The sequence below is a fragment of the Canis aureus genome, chromosome 1 (assembly GCF_053574225.1).
Source record: "Canis aureus isolate CA01 chromosome 1, VMU_Caureus_v.1.0, whole genome shotgun sequence".
NCBI classification, from domain to species: domain Eukaryota; kingdom Metazoa; phylum Chordata; class Mammalia; order Carnivora; family Canidae; genus Canis; species Canis aureus.
The window spans coordinates 102,374,610-102,397,776 of NC_135611.1; the positions used below are offsets into that span (position 1 = coordinate 102,374,610).

The 23,167-nt window shown below is 38.8% G+C and overlaps 1 protein-coding gene across 9 annotated transcripts; it reads left to right on the plus strand.

Moving 5' to 3' along the window:
* The first annotated feature begins 294 nt into the window (after positions 1 to 294).
* On the plus strand, positions 295 to 17,549 carry ZNF583 (zinc finger protein 583). Of its 9 annotated transcripts, none has more exons than XM_077913244.1 (5): positions 295 to 824; positions 2,081 to 2,175; positions 8,247 to 8,373; positions 8,661 to 8,759; positions 14,556 to 17,549. In XM_077913244.1, exons 2-5 carry the CDS (start codon positions 2,167 to 2,169, stop codon positions 16,028 to 16,030), a joined length of 1,710 nt encoding a protein of 569 aa, XP_077769370.1. In that variant the 5' UTR covers positions 295 to 824; positions 2,081 to 2,166; the 3' UTR covers positions 16,031 to 17,549. The 9 variants fall into 9 exon arrangements, with proteins under 9 accessions (XP_077769370.1, XP_077769363.1, XP_077769396.1 ...); XM_077913237.1 differs by having other exon boundaries at positions 295 to 730; positions 14,556 to 16,746; XM_077913270.1 differs by having other exon boundaries at positions 295 to 730; positions 8,247 to 8,336; positions 8,664 to 8,759; positions 14,556 to 16,746.
* Positions 17,550 to 23,167: the final 5,618 nt, after the last annotated feature.

Genomic DNA, 23,167 nt, shown 5'->3' on the forward strand with positions numbered 1-23,167 from the left:
AATCCCACATCGGGCTCCCGGTGCATGGAGCCTGCTTCTCCCTCTGCCTGTGTCTCTGCCTCTCTCTCTCTGTGACTATCATAAATAAAAAAAAAAACAAAAAACCCCGGCACGCGATGCTCTGACCCACTCGCACACCTTCCAGAGGCCCCCGCCCCCTGCAGCTGGGGATCGGGACGCTCGCGCAGAGTAGCCAGCTCCACTCCTGCATCCCTTCCAGCCCAGCCCGCGCAACCCCGCCCACTGTGCCTGCGCAGCCCCCCCACCTCGCCCATTGCGCCTGCGCATCCCCGCCCCGCTCTGCACGCGTGTCCGGCGCGTACCCAGGCTTGAGCGCCTACTGGGACCGGCCCGCTGCGCCCGCGTACTCCGAGCCGTCCCGTCCAAGCCTGGGCGGGACTCGGTCGGCTGGACGGGGTTGACGCGGCCCTGGTTCTGAAGTGGGAGCTCCCAGGCTGGGGGAACGCGTCACACGACTGCGGGCGGAAGCAGGAACCACCGGCCGGGTCCGCGCCTCCGAAGGGCCGCCCCAGGATGCCCCGCGCCGCGCCCGGCCTGGACTCCATTTCCCAGCGGCCCCTGCGGTCGGCCCCGCTGCCCGCCCGAGCGCCGCGGCGCCTTTGTGAGCCCGCCGGTGAGGCCGAGAGCGAGGCCCCGCCCCGGCCCTCGGGGCGTTGGGCTCCAGGAGGCAACGGCGCGGCGGGAGTTGCCAACCCGCAGGGAGGAGGCGGTGAGCACGCCGCGGGCGGGCGTGAGCCCTGGCGGGCCTGCGGGAAAAGAGCGGATATGCGAAGGGGCCTATGACCGTGGGAGAGGGTGTCACTGTGTGTGAGCCCCTGTGACCCCCTTGTCACCGTGTCCGTGCTTCTGTGTGTGACACCGTGTCACCGTGTGTGTGTTCTCGTGTGACACCGTGTATATGCCGTGTGTGTCACCGTGTGCGTGCCCCTGTGACTGTGCGAACGTCTGAGAATATGACAGCGGCGGTGAGTGTGCGGCTGTAAGGTCGTGAGACCCCGTGAGGTTGTGTGACATTATGGTCTGTGACGGTGCGACCCACTGTGAGGTGATGGATGCCAGCTCCAGGATTGTGTGGCTCCTGCAGTGAGAGGGCGACATGCTGGGTGCCTGGGGAGACTGTCGTTTAGGAGAGCCTGGGAGGGGCCGAGATGATGGAGAACACCTGAGTGGGAAGGAGAGGGGAGCCGCCGCCCCAGCTCTGGAGCACAGAACTTTAGCCCTCCATGGCACAGAAGGAAGGTCTTTCCCTTCCTCTCCTAGGTTCTGCCCTATGTGAGGAATTGAAGAGGAAGAAGAGAGGCCTGCCGTGTGCTATTTATGAACATAAACACAGGACTGGTGTTTACTGAGCCCAAAGGATGTGCTAAGCACTATGCTAAATGCTTCATATGAATCATCTCAGGATCCTCCCAACCATTAATAGGGAATGGGTACCATTTCACAGATGAGGAAACTGAGGATTGGAGCGGTTATCTAAATCATGGAGGTTGCAGAGCTAGTGAGTGGTAGACAGGGTATCTGAGGGGAGGTGTTCTGATCCTAAGAACCTAGTGGTTCTTACCATTATGCTGCTTCTGCCTTAGTCTCCAAGGCAGAGAGGTTTAGTGGAAAATAACTCATGATTAGGGGTTTCTGTGACTGTTAATGCATAGTCCCCTCCTTCATCTCTTTTTGAGGAAATTGCTCAGAAAAGTTAAGAGATTGGTTTACAGGTGCAGTTTGTCATAAATCAGGACTTCAAGCAGAGCGTTCTCTTTTGCTCAGTGTCCTCCAGACCACAGGACCCCACTGATGCCTACCCTGTGTAAAGATGTTTTTTTCTGAGGCATTGTTTGTAGCTTTATCTTGTTTTGTAGTAAGGGTGGTAACATATTCTCTTTTACCATCATTATTTGGTGGGAAGACTATAAAAAGTCAGATCTAGATTCCAGTTGGACTCATTTATTACCACAAAACCTCGGAAAATTTCAATAATGTCATTGATAGGCAACTTTCATATGTGAAGGGGGGAAATAATCCTTACTTGATAGTACCATTTATGGTTTCTTCCTCTCTCCAGGTCTATTTTTCCAGACACTGCCTTTCCAGTGAGGAGCCTGAAGTAGGAGGACAGAGGAAGTCATAAATTCTTAAATTCTTAAAGCCATGTCCAAGGTAAAGAAAGATTTCTTCTCCCTTCTGCTTTGTTTTTTAGGTTTCATAAGAACATCTTGCTTTTCTTCTGAAATTCCCCAGCTAATAAAGCCCCATTCAAGTGACTTTGTCTCATATTCTCCCAGTCCAGTAAAGGAGGTTCCCCAAAGCCCAGCGAGCTTTTTTTCCTCAACCAGCATTTTCATCTTCATTCAAGAAATAGCACTCCTACAGGTTAGGTTTTCTGTCAGGAGCTCTCAGGAAGCAAAAATGCACTCCTTAGTGGGATATGATAGCCTTCAACGTAAGGGATTTGATTTATTGAGGTCACGGTGTATTCTGATGTGACCATTAGCTTAGAGCTTCTTCACAGACTTAAGTTTGGGAGGAAGGCAAGACAAGGGCTATTGGACAGTCCTGGTCATAGCACATGACAAGATCCTTTGCTCAAGGTGATCTTGAAGAAGAGTATGTGTTGAGTTTTGAGTATTAAAGTGAGGGTCAGCTAGGGCACGGATTTTTTTCCAAGATACTCTGGGTTTTGAAGAATAGGGATCCATGGGAGTAATAAGGTCCTGACATAGGGACTTTCTGAATTAATAGTAGGCTACAGCTAGCATATTCTAGGTCATCCAGCTAAGATTAGTGGAATTACTTATGGAAAAATGACATTTTCTGAAAAAACAAGAGAGTACTTGAATCTACATTTTTAAATGGTGGCATACACATCTATAATGAAAACAATACAAAAAAAAAAAGTACATAGTATGGAATGGGAGGCAGAAGAAACAAATGAAGAGATCAATATAAAGTGTCCAGAAACAAATACAAGTATAAATAAGAATGGAATATATTTATTCATTCACTGAACATAGAGTTATTAAAGACTTATTATATACTAAATGCAGACAGTACTGTGGTAAATGAAAACAGACAATGTCTTTGTTTTCATGTAGTTTAATGTCTACTAATTTATTATATGATGTGATAGTATTTCAAATCAGTGGAGACAGAATGGATTATTCATTTAGAAAACACACATTGAGTTAAATATATTCTGTAGGTTAAATGTAAAAAATAAAACCATATGAACTGTTGGATGAAAATATAGAGAATGGCTGTAAAGAGGAAGATGAACCAGAAGCAGAAAACCACTAGAGCAGCTCTGTCCAGTAGAACTTCCTGTGATGATTGATGATAGAAATGTTCTATATCTGCACTGTCCAATACAGTAGCTACCTGTGGCTGTGGAACACTTGGATATACTAGTGTGACTGAGGAACTGAATCGTTAATATTTGATTTATATTTAAATAGCCACATGTAGGGCAGCCCTGGTGGCACAGCGGTTTGGCGCTGCCTGCAGCCTGGGGTGTGATCCTGGGGACCCGGGATCGAGTCCCACATCAGGCTCCCTGCATGGAGCCTGCTTCTCCCTCTGCCTGTGTCTCTGCCTCTTTCTCTCTGTGTCTATGAATCAATAAATAAAATATTAAAAAAAAATAGCCACATGTGACTAGTAGCTAGTGTATTGGGCAGCACAGATCTAGGCTAATAAAATAATAGCCAGGAATCTTCCTAGTGGAAGTGATCTTGTGGTCAGTGGTCAGTGATCTTGTCCATGTCACTCATTTTACAGATGAGGAAAAACAGGCCTGTGAGGAAAAGGACATGCCTATGTCACCAGTTAGTGATTATATCAGATGCAGGAAGTTGTAATATATGTTGAGGGTCAGTATAAATAGATGATGGTGAATGATAATTTGAAGAGGGTGGTAGAAAGTAATGAAGGACTGTGGAACATTGATGAGTTTCCCTTTGCCTGGAACCTCATTGGCTTCTCATTTTACTAGGAATGAAATCCAGTGTCCTCTCCACAGTTTGTAAGGCCCTTGTATGATCAGCTCCTGGCTACCCTACTCCTGAACCCATTTCTCCAAGTCTTTACCTTTCTGTGTTGCAGTCACACTGGTCAGTTGTTCCTCAAGCTTACTAAGCTCTTTCCTATCTCTGAACCTTTGCATTTGGTCCTCCCTCTTCTGTAATTCTCTTCCCTTAGATATTGGCATGGTTTATCTCTCACTTTTGGATTGTTGTTTAAATATTACTACTTCATTGAGGTTTACCGTGGCCATCTTATCTAAAACAAACAACTTTGTCACTCTAAATCACCTTACTTTGTTTTTTGTCCTAGTGTTTAACACTACCTGACATTGTATACCTGATGTTTAATGTCTTTCTACTTTGTTAGAATATTAACTCCACAAGCAGAGGGACTATATTTTGTTCACCTCTATGTTCCCAAAGCTTGGAGCATTGTAAGTACTAGGCATTCAGCAAATCGTTGTCAAATTAATATATAAATGAACAAGATTGTGAATTCCTCATCTATGAGTGAGACCAGAGAGGGAAGAACCACCTACCTCTTTTCTCCTGCTGCTAAATTGGTAATGGAAAAAGAGAAAGCAGAGGTATAGATGTATATAGATGTATTTAATGTATAGAATAGACAGAGCCCATCAGTCCAAATGGTATTTCTGGGACCCCACCCCAGACCTTCTGAATCTCTGATGGTAGGCCCCAGGAAACTGCATTTTTATTAAATCCAAGTATACTTTTAAAGCACTTTTGAAAGCCTCTTGTTTCTAAAGATTATATTTAAAGTGCACCTCTTAAAAACAGCACTTTGTTGGTTGTTAGCTGTGTGCCTGTCATAATCTCTATGCTTGCCATGATTCTCTATACTCCTAGCAAGGCACTTGAGTGGCCTGTGTACCTTCCGTGATTCCCTGTGCCTCCCAAAATCCCACGTCTCCTTCAAACATTGATTTTTTTTAAGAAATCCAGTCTAAGAATCTTTGTCTTTTAATTAGTGCCTGGTACATTTAATGTAATTACTGAATATTTGTGTTTAAGTCTATAATATTGCAGTTTGTTTTCTACTTATTCCATCATTCTTTGTTCCTTTATTTCTTCTTCTTTGCTTTCTTTTGGTTAAATCAAGTACTTTCTCCTTATTATCTTGTTAATTATACATTATTATTCTTTTAGTTACCATTATAGGATATTTACCTGTTTCTCATTATGTAATTATCTTCTCTCTTCCTTCTGTAATCTTCCCTCTATAATTAGCATTCTTACCACTTTCTGAGCAAGATGGGACCCCTATAGTCTTACTGTCAACTCTAATTTATTATTAGTAGTAGATATTATATTTATAGTTATGCCTTTGGGGCTCTTGATTTCATATTGATTTCATTTCCATTTTCTTCCAGTTTCCTTTTACTCGTAAAACAATTAGTATTTCTTTGAGGGCAGGTCAACACTTTTTTCCCAGCATGAACGAACTTTTCATTAGCTCCTATTCTTGCTAGGTCAAAATAGTGTAATTTTAAATTTTTTATGAGGTTAAGTAAGTTTGGGAAATCTCAGTCTAAGTGGAGAGAAGATCTAGGATTTATTTTAAGGAAATAATTAGAGACCTCTGTTGAATTCTTAACATAAAGTAGTAGTATATGAGAACTGCACTTTAATGTTTATAAATAGCATCAACTATTCTTACATCATAGTGAAAAATTAAGATTCATGTAAATGAAAATAAACAAGACATTAGTATATAAGATATAGCATATTTATACCATGTAATGTTTGTTATCCATCTAACAAAAATGTTAAAGTGAATATGGATAATCATCAACATGTCTGTATAAGGAAACATTTGGACAAATATATACTAGCTATAAATTTAGATTGCTTTTAGGAAGTGGGGTGACATGGTGGATAGTTGTAGGGATGGAGGACTTGCAATTCTTTTAACTTTTATAAAAAGGAAAAAAATCACTAAGGGTAGAAATACTGGACATTATTTGCTAAGCTTCTTTAATGATTACAAATTGTATGAAGTACCTGTTTGCTCAAATTAAAATAAATATTAAAGTATTTGAAAGATATTCAAGTCCCATTGGCCAAGAGGAAAAGGTCAGACAGTTGAAACCATTAGTTTATGTGTGCACCTAAAAAAAAGGTCTTTAAAGAACTTTACCTAGCAAAAGCTGCCTCACCTCTGTTTACAAAGGAAAGGTATGTAGAACACTTTCATTTGAATAAAATGTTAGTTTGAAGTGTTTGAGTTTTATTTTTTTTTAAGATTTTATTTATTTATTTGAAAAAGAGAGAGCACAAGAGGTGTGGAAGGGCAGAGGATAGGGAGATGCAGGAAGCCTGACATGGGGCATGATCCCAAGACCCTGAAATCAGGACCCGAGCCAAAGGCAGACGCTTAACTGACTAAGCCACCTTGAAGTGTTTAATAGCATTGACGATTGACAGTACCCAGCCTTATCTAGGACAAGTTTTATCTTTTAAGACTCGGTCTGTGTTCTCCTCCTTCCCTGAAGCCTTTACTCACTTTCCATATTTCCCTTTATTAAGTATTTTAGAGATGGAGGCCTGTAAGAATCAAGCTGATGACATAACTGACATTCTTTGAAGGCATAATTCTGCTTCCCTTATAGCCTCCTTAAATATTTTTATCCATTACTTGGGCACTAGCAGTTCACATATTGACTCATTTTTTCCATTAAAAATATTTCTGCAGGGGCAGCCCAGGTGGCTCAGCGGTTTAGCACCACTTTCGGCCCAGGGTGATCCTGGAGACCTGGGATCGAGTCCCACGTCAGGCTCCCTGCATGGAGCTTACTTCTCCTTCTGCCTGTGTCTCTGCCTCTGTGTGTGTGTGTGTGTGTGTCTCATGAATAAATAAAATCTTTAAAAAATAAAAAATAAAAATATTGCTGCATAGTATCATTGATGTGCTTAAATAAATCTTCAATAGGACCATTACTCTGCAGAGTCACATTTAATAGGAGTGATGTTCATATTTGATAACCAGTAAGGCAAGGGCACACACCAGAACTTACCCTAGCTGGGATACTAGAGGCTTCTGCTGTGCTGGGCATTCCCCTTAAGTTGCTGGGTTGTGGGGAGATCTGGAATGGTCACTAGAAGGGCTCAGTGCACTAGCTGTTTCCCAACCACTGTGTCAGTAGTTTAATATTTAACAAGTCAGTTCAGCTCTTCAGATGTGTACCATTAAGTGCATCTATTGTATCAGCTCAAATAAAGAATAGGCTTTGCTCTGTGACATGCCAAACCTAAGAAGCATATAGCAAACCACATGCAAGCCCTGATAAGTCTGGAGCAGATTTACCTCATTAGAAAGAGCACACATTTGGAATTTTTACACTAGGTCTTATTCTATTTTTTTTATTTTTTATTTTTTTGGTCTTATTCTATGTTATAAAGATCCTTAATTCAACATAGTATTACTTGTGAACTGTCCTTTACCAAAAACTCTCACTCATTAGATCCGCACAATTGGGTATGTTCCTCTAGTGAGAACTATAGGGATTTTTTGGTGCCCATCTGAAATGTTCATAAATAGTGCTTAAAAATACTATTATTTTGTCTCTACATGAGAAATTACCAAACTGTCTTTGAAACTCAGCAGAGTTATCAGGAGCTGTTAGATCATCTTTTATTGCCCTGATTGTTCTGTTACGGCATACACTTGTTTGTTATACTTGTAGTGTAGTGTCGTGTTTTTATTACCTATATTATAAACATTTATTTATGTTCCCACTTGATAAAGCTAGAACATTGGCCATTCCATTGAGGAGTTTGGAAATTGTAGATTTAGACCATATAAAATTCATAGAGCTAAACTCCTATTCCTGCTGCTTCTTTTAAAGCCTTTCTTCACTGCTCTAGTCTATCCTGATTTTCCATATTGACAAATGCATTAGCATTTAGTATGAATAACAATTATTTTGCTCTTGTTTACTTGCTTGCTCTTTTCCCCCTCAGTAGAGACTGTTAGAAACTGCATACTTTCCATGACAATATTAAAACTAAGCACAGAGAAGTCATTTTAGCAACTGCTTGATATATGTTGCACAGAACCTAAGATACTGCCAGAAGATTTCGCTATATACAATATTTCTCTCGAAAAGTACAGTTTAACTCTTCAAACTATGCCAGGCTGAGGTGAAGAACACTAGTTGAGCATAAAAGAATATGTTTATGTCATTTCAGGATTTGGTGACATTTGGGGATGTGGCTGTAGATTTCTCTCAAGAGGAGTGGGAATGGCTGAACCCTGGTCAGAGGAATTTGTACAGAAAGGTGATGTTGGAGAACTATAGGAGCCTGGTATCACTGGGTAAGGAGGTTCCCCAGAATTCAGAATCTGCACATAGGGCTGCTTTCCAGTGTTGGGGAAGCCTCTGATGTACTTCAATAAATTTCCCCTTCTTGTGCTCCCCAAAATAGGTTGAGTGTTGTAGAACTGGCAGCTTCATTGGACTATTCATACAACTTCATCTTCCCCATTCTTGAGACTACTTCACCTCTTCCTCTACTCCCTTCTTAATACCCTTGACTTTCTGATGACCAAGTACCTTGATCTGATTTATGGGCCTGGCTAATTCCCTTTTTATTTCTTATAAGCAGGAGTTTCAGTTTCTAAGCCAGATGTGATCTCATTATTGGAACAAGGAAAAGAACCCTGGATGGTGAAGAAGGAAGGGACAAGAGGCCCATGCCCTGGTGAGTGAGAAAGACCTAGGGAGGTAGAAGAGGACATTGCAAGGAAAAACTCAACTATTCTGAGAGGTTCCAGCTTATAATTGATATTTTGTGGGTAATTTTTCTTAAAGGCTCAAGGTCTGGTAGGAAGCACTGAGGTGCCATTGGCATGAACTCCCTAACTTACTGTCTTTGTATATATTCTCTCACAAATTACTGTCTTCTCTGACAACCTTTTCCTATTCTCTGGGTCCAAGATGTCAGTGTCTGTTTGTTCTTGGTTTTTAGTTTTGCAGGGGTTGCTCCATCATATTTTTTAAAAATCTAGACAGCAATGTCAGTTTTTTTTTTTTTCCTTTTCAGTCACTCATTCCTTTTAGAGTGAAGGTTTGATTCATTTATTCACTTATTCTTTTACCAAGATCAGTGAGTTTTTACTTTGACAAAATCATTCTGTTAAATTCTTGAGGTTATTCAGAAGCTTATTAATCATCAAAGAAAGATTTCCAGTTATTCAAGTCTGGGTAACTGAAAATAAGTTTAATAGAAATAAGTCAGAAGGGATCCCTGGGTGGCGCAGCGGTTTAGCGCCTGCCTTTGGCCCAGGGCGCGATCCTGGAGACCCGGGATCGAATCCCACATCGGGCTCCCGGTGCATGGAGCCTGCTTCTCCCTCTGCCTCTGTCTCTGCCTCTCTCTCTCTCTCTGTGTGACTATCATAAATAAATAAAAGTTAAAAAAAAAAAAAAAAAAAGAAATAAGTCAGAAGAATATACTGGTAGGGGGAAAATAGTGCACAAGATGGAGACTTCTGAGTGAAGAAATGCAGCATGCCACTAGGTGGGGAGAGGCTCAGAAAAAAGTCTGATTTAGAGATGCTAGTATGATTGGATGAGATCACTTAGTTTTATAGTTTGAGATAAGCCCTGGTTATTGGGGCCTTTGTGGGAAAGTCGATCTTTGACAACTTTCTCAGTGTTCTGTCTGGTAAATGATCTCTTTACAGTTTCTGTCTTGGGTGAAATTTTATAAACTTTAAGTTTTCTAAACAATTATAGTTTCATTTAGTTATCAAATTTATTTTCATAAAGTAAAAGTAAAAGTGATTTTTTTTATATTTGTACTTTCCAATTTTAATTTAGATAGCTATTTTTTAAATTATTAGGTAAGTTAGTCATTAATTCTATTTTAAAAATCCAGCTTATGGATTTATTAGTGTTACCATTATTCTCTTTTCCAATTCTTTATTTTCTGCTTTTCATTAATTCTATCATTCTAGTTTTCTTAAGTTTTGTTCTCTGGTTTGCTGAAATAAATGCTTAATCTATTCATTTCATTCTCTTATTCACTAAATATTTGAAGGACTGTGAATTTTCCTCGGAATATACCTTCAGCTATCCTCCAAAGATTCTAATATTTAATGTTTTTATTATTGCTTTTTCCTAGATAACCTACTTTTGAAAATTTTATTTTACTTGAGAGTTGTTTAAAAGTATAGTTTTATGCGGGCACCTGGATGGTTCAGTTGGTTAAGCCTCCAACTCTTGATTTTGGCTCAGGTCGTGATCCCAGAGTCCTGGGATTGAGCCCTGAGTTGGGTTCCCCATTCAGCAGGGAGTCTGCACTGCATGTCCCTCTCTCTCTCTCTCTCTCTCTCTCTGCCTCTGCCCTTCCCCCAACACTTGCTCACTTTCTTTCTCTTTCTCTGCAATGAATAAAGAAATCTTAAAAAAAAAAAAAAAGTTTGGGATTTATTAACATACTATTATATTTGATCAGATAAGAATTAGCATTAATTCTTTGAAAACTTAGAATTTTGTATGGCATAATATGTAGTTGGTGTTTGTAAAATGTTCCATAGGTTCCAAGGTGTCTTTATTTTCAGTGTTAAGAGCTTGTTACATGAGTTTTACTTTTTTATTGTTATTAAAGTCTGTCTTTACTTATCTTTCTTATTTCCATCTATTTTTTCTTAATAGCTTTATTAAGGAATTATACAGTAAATCAGATCCATGTACATCATAAAATGTGATGAGTTCTGACTTTGTATACACCCATGAATCAAGACATAGAGCATTTCCATCACCCTGAAAGATTGCCTCTGCCTCTTTGCAGTTTATTTTTCTCCACTCCTGGCTCCAAACAATAAATGATCTTTGTCATTTTAGACTGGTTTCCATCTAAACTAAATGGAATCATGTAGTATATATTGTTATGTCTGGCTTATTTTACTCATAGTTTTGAAAACCATACATATTTTTGCATGTATGAATACTTTATGCCTTTTATTGCTGAGCAGTAGTTTATTGTGTAAACATTTTATTTTTCCTTTCATCTGTTCATGCACATTTGGGTTTCTAGGTTTTGGCTATTATAAATAAAGGGGCTCTGAAGCTGTCATTTACAGGACTTTGTATGTGCATGTATGTTTTCATTTCTCTTGGGTAAATACCTAAAAGTGCAAAGAGTTATACAATAGGAATAGGTTTAGCTTAAGAAGCTGCCAGTTTTCCAAAGTAACTGAATTTTAATTCAGTTATTTTTAATTCCCAATAGCAATGTATAAGACTTCCAGTTAACTCTATAACCTCACATCTTTGTCAGTTTTTTACTTTTATTCATTATAATGGTGTTGTATCTCACTGTGGTTTTAATATGCAATTCTCTGATGATGTAATGTTGAACATCTTTTTGTGTGTTTATTGGCCATTCTTTCATGAAGTGTTCAGATCTTTTGCCCATGTTTTTTATTAGGTTGGTTTTCTTGCTATTGAATTGTAAGAGTTCTTTATATAGTCTTCATATAAGTTTTTTTTTTTTTTTTTTTGCCATTTATATATATTAGGATATACATGTGCCAACTCTGGCCTGTGTTTTGGTTTTTCTGCTACTGTCTTTTGAACATCCAAAGCTTTCGATTTTCATAAAGTCCAATGAATTTGTCATCTTTGATACTTTTTGTGACATATCTAGGAAATTCTTGCTATTCCTTAAGTCACAAAAATTTTCTTCTGATTTCTCCTATACATTTTGTAGTTTTAGCTTTGACATTTTGGTATATGACCCATTGAGCTAAGTTTTGTGTTTGAGGTTTTAGGTGTCTGTCCCCCCCACATTTGGATATTTCAGTTACTCCAGTATCTTTTTTTTTTAAGATTTTTAAAAAAATTTTTTTGTATTATTATTTATTCATGATAGTCACAGAGAGAGGAGAGAGAGGCAGAGACACAGGCAGAGGGAGAAGCGGGCTCCATGCTGGGAGCCCGACGTGGGACTCGATCCCGGGACTCCGGGATCACGCCCTGGGCCAAAGGCAGGCGCTAAACCGCTGAGCCACCCAGGGATCCCCTTTTTTAAAGATTTTATTTATTTGAGAGAGTGAGTACATGAGCCAGCGGGGGAAGGAACAGAGGGAGAGGAATAAACAGAGTCCCCAGGGAGTCTGATGTGGGGCTCGATCCTAGGACAGCAGGATCATGATCTGAGCCAGAGGCAGACCCTTAACCAGCTGAGCCACCCAACCACCCCAACTCCAGTATCTTTTCTTGAAAAGACTTAACATTATACCACCTTGTTGGTACCTCTGTACCAAAAGCATTTGACTTTATCTATATGGGTCTAGTTCTGAACTCTATTGTCACATCAGTCTATATGCCTATCATTTCAACAGTACCAGTCTTGATTACTGTAGCTTTATAGTAACTTTTGATATCAGTTAGTTCAACTTGTAAAATCACTTTAACTACTTAGATCATTTGCATTCTCAAATAAATGTTAGAATGAAGTTGAGAATTTCTACCCAGAAACCTGCTAGGATTTTGATTTGAATTATATGGAATCTATATATACATCAATTTGGGAAGAACAGACATCCAAATTAACATCAGTTGAATTTAATTCATGAATATGGTTTATTTAGCCATTTATTAGTCTTTTTCTTTTTTTGTAAAGATTTTATTTATTTATTTATTCATGAGAGACAGAGACAGAGAGAGAGAGGCAGAGACACAGGCAGAGGGAGGAGAAACAGGCTCCAGGCAGAAAGCCTGATGCAGGACCCAATCCTGGGACTCCAGGATCACGCCCTGGGCCAAAGGCAGGCACTAAACCGCTGAGCCACCCATGGATCTCCTGTAAATTGATTTTTATATTAACTTTGTTATCTTACTATCTTATAGGTTTATTTAATAGCTGTTCTAGTACTTTGTAGGTTTCTGAGGATTTTCTGCATAGACCATCATGTTATCTGCAAACAGTTTATTTCCTCCTTTCTGATCTTATAACTTCTTTTTCTTGACTCAATGCAATAGTAAGGACATCCTCTACAATGCTGAATCAAATGATTAAGAAGAGATACACTTGCTTATTCTCAATCTTAAGGGAAAATGTATTCAGTCTTTCACCATTAAGTTGATGTTTCATAGATGCCCTTTATCAGTTTGATATTTCTTTTTCTTTTAAAAATTTTATTTATTCACGAGAGACAGAGAGAGAGAGAGGCAGAGACACAGGCAGAGGGAAAAGCAGGCTCCCACAAGGAGCCCGATGTGGGACTTGATCCTGGATCTCGGGATCAGGACCTGAGCCAAAGGCAGACACTCAACCGCTGAGCCATCCAGGTGTCCCAATATATATTTCTATTCCTGGTTTGCTAACAAGTTTTATAATAAATAGATGTTGAATTTAGCCAAATACTCTTTCTACATATATTGAAATGATTATATGATTTTCCACCTTTAATCTGTTAATGTGGTGGATTACACTGTTTTTCACATATTAAACCAATCTTGAATTCCTGGGATAAGTTCTACTTGGTAATCATGATGCTTTCTTTCATAGTTCCTGGATTGGATTTACAGTAATTTTATTAAAGGTTTTACATTCATGTTCATGTATTACATTGGTTTTGTAAAGCATAATAGGAATTTTGGCTTTATTATAAATGTGAGAAACCATTGGAAAGTCTCGAGCAGAATAGATGACTGGTGAATGGAAAGAAGGCAACAAATTAAGACCTGTGGCAGGTTAATAAAAATCAAGCAGTTTGATACAAAAAAAAAAAAAAAAAATTTTTTTTTCTTTTTTTTAAGTAGGCTCCACACCCTGGAGCCCAGTGTGGGGCTTGAACTTCATGACCCTGAGATCAAGACCTGAGCTGAGATCAGGAGTCAGACACTTAACTGACTGAGCCATCCAGGCACCCCTAATCAAAATTGCTTTTATGTGAAGGCATTTTAGCTTTGGGATCAATTAAAAGTTTACATTTGGTTGGAATATATCACATAGAAAAAGCCTGGCAAGAGACTTTTTAAAAAGTAGGCTGCATGCCCAGTGTGGGGCCTAAACTCATGATAAAGAGTCGCATGCTCCACTAAGCCAGCCATGGGCCCCCAAAAGACAGTTTTTAGGCTACAAAAGTTTAGCCATAGTTGCATGTACAACCTAAGGCAACCAATATTATCTGGTATATCTTTGGGTCTAGGGATCTTATATGGAAGTTTTTTAGTCACATTGACATTATGGAATTGGCTTTTTAAAAAATAATGAACTTAGCTTGAATTCAGGATAACCTGAGGCAAGACAGGACAGTTGTTTGGAAACTGTAATATTAGATATAAAATTATTGTTTTTAGGTAACTTCTTCGGTTCCTATTTATATCCTAACTTTTAAGTTTTTATTCTTTATAATCTCATACTTTTTAGACTACATCTTACAACTATTAAGTCCCTAACTTTCCTATTTTCAATTTTTGTTTGGAAGTTCTTCTCTTCGGATGAACAAATACAAAAAACCTTTGTTTTCTTGATATCTTTTAGATTGGGAGTATATATTGAAAAGCAATGAATTTTCATCAAAGCAAGTTATTTATGAAGAAACATCCAAAGTAGTAAAAATGGGAAGAAGCCATCTTACTTATAGCCTTGACTGCCCCAGTTTGAGAGAAGACTGTAAAAGTGAGGACTGGCTTAAGAACCAGTTAGGAAGTCAGAAGGTACATTCCAGACAACTGATCATCACTCATAAAGAAATCCTCACTGAAGATCAAAGTAATGAATATACTAAATCTTGGCAAACTTTCCATCAGGATGCACTATTTGATATAAAAAAGTCCTGTCCCACCAAAGAAAGAGTACATAAGCATGAACCACAAAAGAGAAGTTACCAGAAAAAATCAGTTGAAATGAAACATAACGTTTATATACAAAAGAAACTTTTGAAATGTAATGAATGTGAGAAAGTTTTCAACCAGAGCTCATCCCTTACTCTTCATCAGAGAATTCATACTGGAGAGAAACCCTATGCATGTGTTGAATGTGGGAAAACATTCAGCCAGAGTGCAAACCTAGCTCAACATAAGAGAATACATACTGGGGAGAAACCTTATGAATGTAAAGAATGTAGGAAAGCCTTCAGTCAGAATGCACACCTTGCTCAACACCAGAGAGTTCATACTGGAGAGAGACCTTATCAGTGTAAAGAATGTAAAAAAGCCTTTAGCCAGATTGCACACCTGGCTCAACATCAGAGAGTTCATACTGGAGAGAGACCTTTTGAATGTATTGAATGTGGAAAAGCCTTCAGTAATGGTTCATTTCTTGCTCAGCATCAGAGAATTCATACAGGAGAGAAACCTTATGTGTGTAATGTATGTGGGAAAGCCTTTAGCCATCGTGGATACCTAATTGTACATCAAAGAATTCATACTGGAGAGAGGCCATATGAATGTAAGGAATGTAGAAAAGCTTTCAGCCAATATGCACACCTAGCTCAACATCAAAGAGTTCATACTGGAGAAAAACCTTATGAATGTAAAGTATGCAGGAAAGCCTTCAGCCAGATTGCATATCTTGATCAACATCAGAGGGTTCATACTGGAGAGAAACCCTATGAGTGTATTGAATGTGGGAAGGCCTTTAGCAATAGTTCATCACTTGCACAACATCAGAGAAGTCATACTGGAGAAAAACCTTATATGTGCAAGGAATGTAGGAAAACATTCAGCCAGAATGCAGGCCTTGCTCAACATAAGCGAATTCATACTGGAGAGAAACCTTATGAATGTAATGTTTGTGGGAAAGCCTTTAGCTATAGTGGATCTCTTACTCTACATCAAAGAATTCATACAGGAGAGAGACCCTATGAATGTAAGGATTGCAGGAAATCTTTCAGGCAGCGTGCCCATCTTGCCCAACACGAGAGAATTCATACTATGGAGTCATTCTTGACTCCTTCCTGTCCTTTACCCTCCATGTCCAGTCAGTTACCAAGACCTGTAGGTTTTATCTCCTAAATATGCCTCAAATCTGATTCCTTTAATCCGTTTCCATCCCATCCTCTTTATCCAGTACACAGTATTGGTAGTCCTATTTCAGTATGGACTATGGAAATACCTTTCTGATTGGTCTCCCTGTATTTACCATTTCCTTTGTCAGTTGCCTATGAAGCAGTCAAACTTGTATTTTAAAAGTTTGATAATATCACTTCCTCATTGATACCCTTCATTGGTTCCCCCATAGTTCTTGGGTTGAAGAATATATTTCTCAAAATAGCCTAAAAGACTGCTCTGCCCCAAATTCTTTGGATACGTATCCAGAATTAACTCGTATTCCAGCATCAAATAGATCTGGCTTTTAATCCTTGCTCTTTCCATATTCTAGCCCTCTAGTTTCAGGGAAACATTTTGTTATTTTTAAGGTTCAGTCTTCTTATTTATATTATGGGAATAATAATGGTACTACCTCAAAAGTTGATGGGAGAATTAAGTGAAAGAATGCATGTAAATTGCTCACAGTGCCTAGCATAAAGTTAATAAATGTTACCGTAAAATGAAAAGATACTGTGGTATACAAACAAGACTTGATCATCTCAGCAAGATTCATCTGAGAAACAAGCAGCAGTTCAACACTTAAGAGATTATAAAGATTTTTGATTAGGAACAGTAGTTATTGTTCTAAAGGTGGGTAATAAGTGTATCTAATACAGTAGCATTGATGTTAAAGTCCATAATGATATAGAGTAAGATTATCTTTGTTCGTAAGAAAAACCAACTTCATTAGATACTCAGTAGTTCTAAGCCAGATTTTAAAAATTACTAGTGAGAAGTTGAACTTACTGAGATGTATTCATTTACATTTACACAAAGGCAAAATAGGTATTTTTAAAAAGAAAAAGATCAACCACCAAAGAATAGAAAATATAAGTTTGATGCCCTCTCTTTCAGGTGGTTGAACTGTATGAAATCTATGTCGTTTAAAACTGAAAAAGGTGTTAAGCTAGTCCTAATCTGTAATTCCAAAACTACAGGGGAAAAGAAAACTATAGATCAAAACTAAAGAAAACTATTCATAAACTGGAGCCCCACAAACATGTTTTATTTGGTACTCATCAGGTTTAAAATGAATACAAAAAATATATATATCTTTATGTGGGTATGTGTTTTCCAGTTATCCAGTTAAAACCACTCCTTCCCTTACATCTGACTTATTTTATACTTTATGTTACTGCCTGAGTCCTGGAGGCTTTGAATACACAATCAATTCAGTAACCAATTCACATATAAATATAGGTACAAATAAAATAATGAAATGGAGGATAAAAAGGAAGACTTGAATAGACAGTTTATCCTTCTGCAGGGGAAGACTATTCTCAAGATGTTGGAGGCCCAAAATTAATCTGCAGATTTTCTGTACTTAACAAAATCCTAAGAATATTTTTTTTAAGGTTTGAAACATTGTGTGCATGTGAATATACACACACATACATTCATACAAACACATAAAATACATAAATAAAGGTAATTTGTCACTGGCTTCACAGTATTGGTAAAATTGATTCTGTCCTGTACAAAACCAATTCCTCCATTCTTTTATCCAAATGTGAAAAAATTATTAGAAGACATAATAATATAATTTATAATCACAGAGTGAAAACAATCTTCCTAACAAGACATGAGATCCAGAAGCCACACACAGATTTAGATTGGACTGCATAAGATTTATGCTATACTTTATGCTATACTTTGACTATAGTCAAAGACAGTATAAACAAGGTTTTAAATATCAGTATTGCAGATGATTATTACAACATATATGAAATTCATACCCTTAACATAAAAGTGCTCCTACAAATCACTTAGAAAATGACATTACGGGATCCCTGGGTGGCGCAGCGGTTTGGCGCCTGCCTTTGGCCCAGGGCGCGATCCTGGAGACCCGGGATCGAATCCCACATCAGGCTCCCGGTGCATGGAGCCTGCTTCTCCCTCTGCCTATGTCTCTGCCTCTCTCTCTCTGTCTCTCTGTGACTATCATAAATAAATAAAAATTTAAAAAAAATTAAAAAAAAAAAGAAAGAAAATGACATTACTATTCCCATGGGCAAAGGATTTAAAGAGGCAACAGGTGACTGATGAATATATGATGAATACATATCTCACTAGACTTGGAAGAAATACAAGTTAAATCAATGAACTATCCATCTGTCAATATCAAATTGATACTGATTCCTGCAAAAGCAGGAAAGGAGATACATGTATGAACTGATGTGTAGGAGTATGAATTTGTATAAATTTTCAGAAAGTCAACTTGTCAATATCAGAATTTTCACTGGGGAAACCCAAGATTTTTTTTTTTTGCACTTAACAGCATACAGATTTATCTTTCTTCCATATCCCATAAAGTAGATAAAACAATGGAAGAGATAACAAAGATCAAAAAGGAGAGGGTCATCAATGGATGAAAAGAATTGAGCAAGTAAAAGACAAAATGGAGGAAAAGTGTTCATTCATGAAATGTAGCAGAGGCTGCTTTGACCTGAAATGTTTGAATGACAGGGATTTCAATAAGAGGAACTACTCTGCCCAAATGCTGTGTACAGAACATCCCTAGACAAGTTAAGGCTTCAAGCTGGTCGTGTATAGAGGCTGGGGAAGGGAAGTTGGAAATAAGGAGAAACAATGACAAGACTATTAAATGCTTTTCTATTTGGAAGCCAACAGCTTCTTCAGTCTACCCTCTTCTGTGAGTAAATGGATAGGATCCTTACATCACACCATCCACAAAAATCCAGTTAGGGCAGCCCAGGTGGCTCAGCGGTTTAGCGCTGCCTTCAGTTGAGGGCATGATTCTGGAGACCCAGGATTGAGTCCCACGTCGGGCTCCCTGCATGGAGCCTGCTTCTCCTTCTGCCTGTGTCTCTCATGAGTAAATAAAACCTTAAAAAAAAAAAAAAAAAAAAAAAAGATCCAGTTAAATAAAATCCTAAATGTAAAACTAATGAGTAAAAGTATTGTAGTATAGTAGGATATGTTTACTAACTCATGTTGAACATGTTTCTAAAACAGAAAATGCTCTTAAAATTCAAAACAGGAAGAGAATATTTGTAATATAATACAAAGGGAAAGATGTAAGAACACCTATAAAAAAACAAAGGACACCTAAGCAAGTATAAAAATGGAGAAAATACGAGAATAGGCAAATCACAGAAGAAATACAGATGGTTGATAAATATAAGTCCCTGCTTAACCTCACTTGTATTTGAGATGCAAATTTAAATAACGTACCATCAAAAAGTGATAGCTGTATGGAGCAATGAGTACTCCTCACTCACTTTGGAGGCAATGAAATTTTTTCACATGTTCAGTATAGTCGCTGTGGAGGGCAGTATGGTTAGTACATGAAACTGTGGAAAAAATCTAAATTTCTATGAGGGATGACTAGAGATATTAGTAGCAGTTGGAAAGAATGGACCGGTGATATTGACTGACATGGATGGATTTGACTAAAGGACATTGAAACAGCATATTCTGCAGATTTGCATGGTATTATATATTTTTTAAACATTTCTGGGCAGCCCTGGTGGCACAGCGGTTTAGCACCGCCTGCAGCCCAGGGCGTGATCCTGGAACCCTGGATCGAGTCCCACATCGGGCTCTCTGCATGGAGCCTGCTTCTCCCTCTGCCTCTCTGTGTCTCTCTGAATAAATAAATAAAATCTTTAAAAAATTAAAAATTAAAAAAATTAAACATTTCTAATATATTTAGATAAGTATCCAAATGCTTAGAAAAGGTTCTGGAGAGACACACGCAGAGAAGACCTAGTGTTATCTGTAGTATTTGAAGTTCTAATAATGTAATAATATAAGAAACTTTATGAAAAAATGATCTTATGGAAACTTGGGTAGCTAGCATGAGAGATGGTGGCTAAGTCAAAATCTTTTTGGAATTTGGAGAATCTCTGACTTGCCAGCCTTTCCCATGCATACAGAGACCCCAGTAACCCTTCCTCTTCAGGAAAAATCATCTACAGCTTCCTGCAGTAATCAAGCCATATTTTTTTAAGTAATTTTTACACCCAGCATGGGGCTCAAACTCAAAGTTGAGATCAAGAGTAACATACTCTGCTGACTGAGCCAGCCAGGCACTCCAAGCCATTATTCTTTTTTTTTTTTTTAAGATTTTATTTATTTGTGGGATCCCTGGATGGCGCAGCGGTTTGGCGCCTGCCTTTGGCCCAGGGCGCGATCCTGGAGACCCGGGATCGAATCCCACGTCGGGCTCCTGGTGCATGGAGCCTGCTTCTCTCTCTGCCTGTGTCTCTGCCTCTCTCTCTCTCTATGACTATCATAAATAAATAAATGAAAATTTAAAAAAAAAAAATATTTTATTTATTTGTTTGAGACATAGAGGGAGAGAGGCAGAGACACAGGCAGAGGAACAAGCAGGCTCCATGCAGGGAGCCTGACGCGGGACTTCATCCCAGGTCTCCAGGATCACACTCTGGGCTGAAGGCAGCGCTAAACCGCTGAGCTACCCGGCTGCCCATGCCATTATTATTCTTAAATGCTTATTAGACAGTTAAGGATCATAACATATGAAGAAAACTATCAGCATAATAAGGACCAAGAGACAGAACTAAACCTACAGTCGAGAAAGTTTCTGTAATGACAGAAGAAAACTAAAAATTTATGTTAGGTTCCAACAGGTAAAAATGGAACGCTATCAAAAAAGAATTAGATAATAGTGTATACTTGAAATTAATTTTTAAAATATTTCATCCATTTATTCATGAGAGACACAGAGAGAGGCAGAGACATAGGTAGAGGAAGAAGCAGGTTCCCTCCAGGGTGCCCAATGCAGGACTTGATCCCCATCCTGGGACTCTGGGATCACGCCCTGAGCTGAAGACAGACACTCAACCAACCACTGTGCAACCCAGCCGTCCCAAAACTAGTATTTAAATACTGTTAACTATACTGGAAATTAAAATGTTTAAAAATCACTTTTTTAGGGCAGCCTGGGTGGCTCGGCCGTTTGGCACCGCCTTCAGCCCAGGGCATGATCCTGGAGACCTGAGATCGAGACACAAGTCAGGCCCCCTGCATGGAGCCTGCTTCTCCCTCTGCCTGTGTTTCTGTGTGTGTGTCTCTCTGTGTCTCTCATGAATAAAATCTTTAAAAAAATGACTTTTTTAAAGAAAAACATGAATAGGAAAAAAAAAATCATGTTTTCTGGAAAGAAAAAAGAGAAGTCAGAACTCCTGAGAATGAAATACTATTGCTGAAATAAACTTAATAAAAGTTTTAAAGAAAACAGAGGAAACTTTACAAGCTCATAAATTAAAAAGAAAATAAGAAACAAAAAAGACATAGAAGTTTAATCAATAGGAGTTCCAGAAAAGTTTACATAGAAAATATAAGGGATATATCAAATAAATGATTGAGAATCTTTCTAAACTGAAGCAAGTTATGAATATTCAGCTTAGAACAACTCAGTGTTGGGCAGACTGAACTGGCAAAAACCACAATTACAATAGAAAAAAAATATCCAGAATTATGCTTGTGAAATTTCAGAATACTGAAGATGAAACCATCCTGAAAAGCTTTTAAAATATGTGAATGTTTCCTAAAAAGAACATTAAAGTTAGTGTTAGTTTTCTCTCCTGTTAGCAATATTAGATAACAGAACATAGAACAGGATCTTCCAAGTTATAAGGTAAAATCACTTTGAATCTGGAAATCTATACCCAAAAGCATAAGGCCAAAGACTGATACTCTGTATATGCAGTTTGCTTCAGTTTACTCTCATTTACCCTTCCCTAGGGTATTAAAGGATTAGGTTTAGTAAAATTTGGATAGAACAGGAAGGCAGTAGCAAGAAAGGCTTCAATAAACAATGGATCTAACCTGAGAAAGTGTTATTGAGGATGATGAAGATGATTGTTTTACAACCATCAGACCAAATTACTGGTAGGGGAGGAATCCAGGGACTCAGTGAAGAAAATCTTCAGAAGGATTGGAATAGGTTACATTACATAAGTATGAAGTCGGATCATTTTAGCAATATGGTAAAGGCAAGTCTGTCCTTAGGAAAACGGAAAGAAAGGCAATTACTGGCTCTGGGAAAAACAGAGGAAACCATAGCAGTTGTCAGATCTGAATACAAAACAAGCCCCCATGAAATGTGGTATGATTTTGGAAAATAGAATATAAAAAAAGAAAATCCAGGGCACCTGGGTGGCTCGGTTGGTTGGGGATCTGCCTTTGGCTTGGGTCATGTCCCAGGGTCCTGAATCGGGGGTTCCTGCTCAGTGGGGAGTCTGATTCTCCCAATTCCTCTCCCCCTAATCATGCACTCTCAAATAAGTAATCTTTTAAAAAACTCCATTTGATTGGGCAGCCCAGGTGGCTCAGTGGTTTAGCACCGCCTTTGGCCCAGGGCCTGGTCCTGGAGACCGAGGATCGAGTCCCACGTCGGGCTCCCTGCATGGAGCCTGCTTCTCCCTCTGCCTGTGTGTCTACCTCTCTCTCTCATTAATAAATAAATGAAATCTTAAAAAAAAATTCCATTTGATTGATATTAGGAAGAGACTCACTCCTTTAAGCACATACCGGGATAATAACATTGGACCTACAGAGAAGGATATGTAATCACATATTGCTTGGCTCTGACGCTTCAGAGAATATTTACATTGTGATAATGATCAAGTGCTATTTTATTTCCAGCTTTATAATATATAGACAAATCACTTAAGTCTGTCTCTGTATGTATATAGACCTACTGTCTACTTAATGTGAAAGGCAAATGTAGCTGATAGACTGGATGGTGGGAGGTGGATAGTAATAATGAGACCGAATAAAGCAAGGGTAAGGGGCAATATTCCCAGAGAAGGGATTCAAGAGATCTAAAATTGAAGAAATTGGGATCCCTGGGTGGCGCAGCGGTTTGGCGCCTGCCTTTGGCCCAGGGCGCGATCCTGGAGACCCGGGATCGAATCCCACATCGGGCTCCCGGTGCATGGGGCCTGCTTCTCCCTCTGCCTATGTCTCCGACTCTCTCTCTCTCTCTCTCTCTGTGACTATCATAAAAAAAAAAAAAATAAATAAATAAATAAATAAATAAAATTGAAGAAATTAAGAATGAAGATTAAG